The sequence below is a fragment of the Neopelma chrysocephalum genome, unplaced genomic scaffold (genome assembly GCF_003984885.1).
Source record: "Neopelma chrysocephalum unplaced genomic scaffold, ASM398488v2 Primary Assembly neopelma1_69, whole genome shotgun sequence".
Taxonomy (NCBI): Eukaryota; Metazoa; Chordata; class Aves; order Passeriformes; family Pipridae; genus Neopelma; species Neopelma chrysocephalum.
In genome coordinates, this window is record NW_020897729.1 from 1,975,161 (window position 1) to 1,978,721 (window position 3,561).

Below are 3,561 nucleotides of genomic sequence, written 5' to 3' on the forward strand. Positions count from 1 at the left end.
AAAAGATTACCCAGTGGTTTCTGCAAGTTGCAATTGCTCCTGATGTCTGTCCCCACCTCTGTTCTAAGTGTAGAGCAGATACTGGTACTGGGGCAAGGCTGGTTAAGGCAGCATTAACTACTTGCCTGTGTTACAAAGGCTCATCGAGGCTCCTCCTTTTGCCTGGCTCCAGGCTGGCAGGTGTGGATGCTCCCTTCTCTGCTTTCAGGAGCAGCTACTGCCATGGAGAACGTGCCTCAGTGACAGGCCAGACCCATCCAGAGGTCTTGGGAGAAATCACCATCACCCTGGCCTTGCCTTGGCTCTGGGACCCCAGGCAGCAGCACCCAGAGGTCATTGTCACAGCTGGATAATGGGCACCCCATGATGGTCCCATGCCATGGCTGTGCTGCTCTGGACTTCATCCTCCTCCCCCTGTATGGAGTCATCTCCCACCCAGCCTGGGCAGAGATAATATGAACCCAGTCACCAACACAAGACTCAAGTACAAATTCACCTTTTACTCAGTGCTAGACAAGAGCCCCCGTGCTGGAGGCAGCTTCACTGACCCCCTTGGCTTGTGGCTTTCAGGATTCAGACCCTTTCACTCGGTCCCAAGATGCTCTTTCCCCTTCAGCCTCCTCTGCTGCCTGCAGCTCCCCAGGGCCAGGGGAGGAGATGGTTGTACAGGGCAGACCAGCCCCTCACCCCACTCTGCCCCTTGGCACCCCAGTTTCTCCCTCCCGTTCACGGCTTGACGTCAGTGCCTGCAGGTGCAAAGCCGACGGGCTGGTAGCCCGGCTTGTCATCCTGCTTGCGGTAGTACATCCGCGTCAGCACTGCCAGGATGAAGGTCTGTGGGATCAACAGCTGCAAGTTCATCTCTGGAAAAGCAGAAGGGTCATTTGAAGCTGTCAACTTCCACCATGCCCCCTCCCCACGCCACGCCGTGTGACAGAGGGGCCCAGCCAGGAGCCCACGGTGCCGTTCCCCCGTCTCCCAACTTACGCTGCGATCTGGCCTTGGAGGAGAAGGGCGGCGAGCAGGCGATGCTGCCGCCGTTGGCCAGGATGCTGAAGATGGCAGGCTGCAGTGCCGTCAGGACAAGGAGGAGCTGCGACCACCAACACCACAGGTGGTGGGGGCTGCACCACTGCCAGGATCCCACCCTTCACCTTTCCCTCTGTCCCGCAGCCGGATCGGGCTCTCTCCCAGTGGCGGCTCCTGTCCCACCATCTTCCCCCATTCCGCCTCATCCCATCTGTGCTGCAGAAGGGGGCTGGGCAGGACAGGGGCTCACCTGGAAACAGGTGAACTTGCCCTGGATGTTCTGTTCAGCCAGGTGCTGCCGGGCCTGCCGGAAGAGGATGCCCAGGGCCCACAGCCCGAAGAGGGTAGAGGCACCAACCAAGGTGTTGATCCAGAGGGCCACACTCTCCGCTGAAATCTATAGGGGCAGCACACAGAATATATTCCTGGGCTGACAAAGCTGCTGGGAAAGGTGAGAGCAGGTGGAGGCTCCCTGTCTAGGACATCGCCCTGCCCATCCCTGTGCCCTGGCACTCACGTCAGCAGGGTTATAATTCCCATCGGCGTACAGGACCAGCCCCAGGAAGACAGCAACTGCCCTGCAGAAGGCATACTGGAAAGTCCCCAGCATCATCAGTTTAAGCTTTTTCCTGGCATGGAGAGAAAGACCAATAGCGCTCTGAGGTCCCCAAGCCCCTGCCCAGGGGCTTCTCTTCAGCCCAGCAGAAGCAGAGGCTGAAAGCCCTCCCCAAGGGCAGGGGTTTATCCCAGCTCTCCCTCACCTGTTCATGGTGATTTTGGGCAGGCAAGGGCAGCAGCAGCAGCAGGGCCCAGTGCTGACCACCATGGGCACATCCTTCAGGGTGCTGAGCACTGCCTCCTTCCCCCCAAAGCCCTCCACCATGACCTTCATCATGAGGCAGAAGCAGATGGCAAAGTACCTGGGGAGGAGGAGGAAGGCAAGTCAAGCCCCATGGGCTCCACAGTGCCCCTGCCCTGGGGCGGGTGATACTCACGTCGTGGTAGCCATCTCCACCACCATCATGGAGCGCGGGAACCACAGTCCGAAGCAGCTGACCACAGACACAACCTGGGGGAGTGTGAGCTTGGCACACTGACACCCCCCCTCCTGTGGGCTGGCACCCCTTGGGTGGCCCTGGCCACCCGGGGTGATGCCCCACCACCACCCCCAAACCCCAGCTCACCGTAGGGGCCGAGCTGCTCCAGCGAAGGGTCTTCATCTTGATGGGGCAGCGGATCTTGTGGGTCAGGTAGAAAGCCTGTTCCACAAAGATTGCAACTGACAGCAGCGTCATGATGGTGCAGAGGCCCATGATGGCGAGTTGGGCCATGTCCAGCTCTGCCAGGGAGGGGGGAGAAGCTGTCTTCATCCTGTCCTGTCCCTCCTGGGGCTGCCCCCTAACCCACCACCCCACATCTCGTTGTGCCAGAGCTGGCACTTCTGACCTGCTGCTCCCTGTCCCCTGTCACCTGCCCCGGTGCTGACCCTTCCTGGGCCATCCCCATCCCTGCAGGCAGGACTGTGGGATGGGAGGCTAAGACCCTGGCAGCTCCACACTGCCTCCCCCTTCCTTGGGGCTGCTCCTTGCTTGCAGCTGCTACGGCCACCCCACCACCTTCATCCCTTGTTGCTCCTGCCAGCAACAAGAGGAGGGTGTCCCCAACCCTGTCCCCCCACCTACGGTGTAGCAGTTGCTGGGAGGTGGGCGGCAGGGAGAAGCAGGCTGCTGGCACGCTGTAGTTCCTGATCAGCATCTCCACCAAAGTGCGGGAGAACCTGTGGAGCAGAAGGGAGTGCTGCACAGGGCCACAAGGACGCGGGGACACCCAGCCCTGCAGGATCCCTGCAGTCCCCTGGCTGACTTGCCTCACCCACAAGTGACTCCCTTAGCAGATGGAATAATCCAAAATTCTGCTGCAAAAAGTTAGATTTGCCTGGCTGAAAAGCAGCATGGGGGTCTCCGGCACCCACCTGGGGTCATCTGCCAGCTCGAAGGTTGGATCCATCCTGCTCTGCCCTCTCCGTCTCCGTCCCAGTGGCTGTGGGGCTGCTTGTCACCGCCTGCCTCAGCTCCCCTCGCCAGCCCACGGGGTCAGAGTCCCCAGGGCAGGGACCGCGGGCGGATGCCGCGCCTCGTTCCAGTTTAACCAGAGCCTCCAGTGCTCCCCTCCCTCTCCCGCTGCTGCAGCCGCCCATTGGTGTCCCAGCCCACAGAGAGCCTTGGCCGCCCGGTTATCGACCCGGGGTGGCGGGAAGGCGGCTGTCACCCCTGCCAGCAGTCCTGCGTGTCCCAGGGCACCTGTGCTGGGGTGACACTGCTGCATATCCCCAAGGGCAGCCCAGAGATGGGCTGGTGGTGCCATGGAGGGTCCAGGACGTGTCCTTCTGTCCCCTCAGCAGTGGTGGCAGAGTGGGAGGTGATGCTGCAGGGCGGTGGGAAGCTCGCCAGCTCCTGCGCGGCTCTGCGGGCCCTGTGAGGAGTTTGTGGTGGCTCAGCCCCAGCAGCCCCGGGGCTGAGCCTTGCAGGGAGC

General features: G+C 61.5%; 1 protein-coding gene across 2 annotated transcripts; it reads right to left on the reverse strand.

The window, feature by feature from the left end:
* Positions 1-480: 480 nt before the first annotated feature.
* Positions 481-3,314, reverse strand: SLC51A (solute carrier family 51 alpha subunit). Of its 2 annotated transcripts, XM_027685784.1 has the most exons (9): positions 3,002-3,198; positions 2,712-2,806; positions 2,214-2,368; positions 2,025-2,098; positions 1,791-1,949; positions 1,547-1,658; positions 1,280-1,426; positions 988-1,093; positions 481-863 (listed from the first exon to the last, which is right to left on the reverse strand). In XM_027685784.1, the coding sequence occupies exons 1-9, from the start codon at positions 3,034-3,036 to the stop codon at positions 727-729; spliced, it is 1,020 nt and encodes a 339-aa protein (XP_027541585.1). In that variant the 5' UTR covers positions 3,037-3,198; the 3' UTR covers positions 481-726. The 2 variants fall into 2 exon arrangements, with proteins under 2 accessions (XP_027541585.1, XP_027541587.1); XM_027685786.1 differs by lacking the exon at positions 2,712-2,806 and having other exon boundaries at positions 3,002-3,314.
* Between the last annotated feature and the right edge of the window lie 247 nt (positions 3,315-3,561).

Excerpts from the sequence above, each read along its gene's own strand:
- SLC51A (XM_027685784.1), bottom strand. The coding sequence starts at position 3,036 with ATGGATCCAACCTTCGAGCTGGCAGATGACCCCAG. Across the intron at positions 2,099-2,213 it reads GGAGCAGCTCGGCCCCTACG|GTTGTGTCTGTGGTCAGCTG; the intron begins GTGAGCTGGGGT and ends ACACTCCCCCAG. Across the intron at positions 1,659-1,790 it reads CCCAAAATCACCATGAACAG|GAAAAAGCTTAAACTGATGA; the intron begins GTGAGGGAGAGC and ends TCTCCATGCCAG.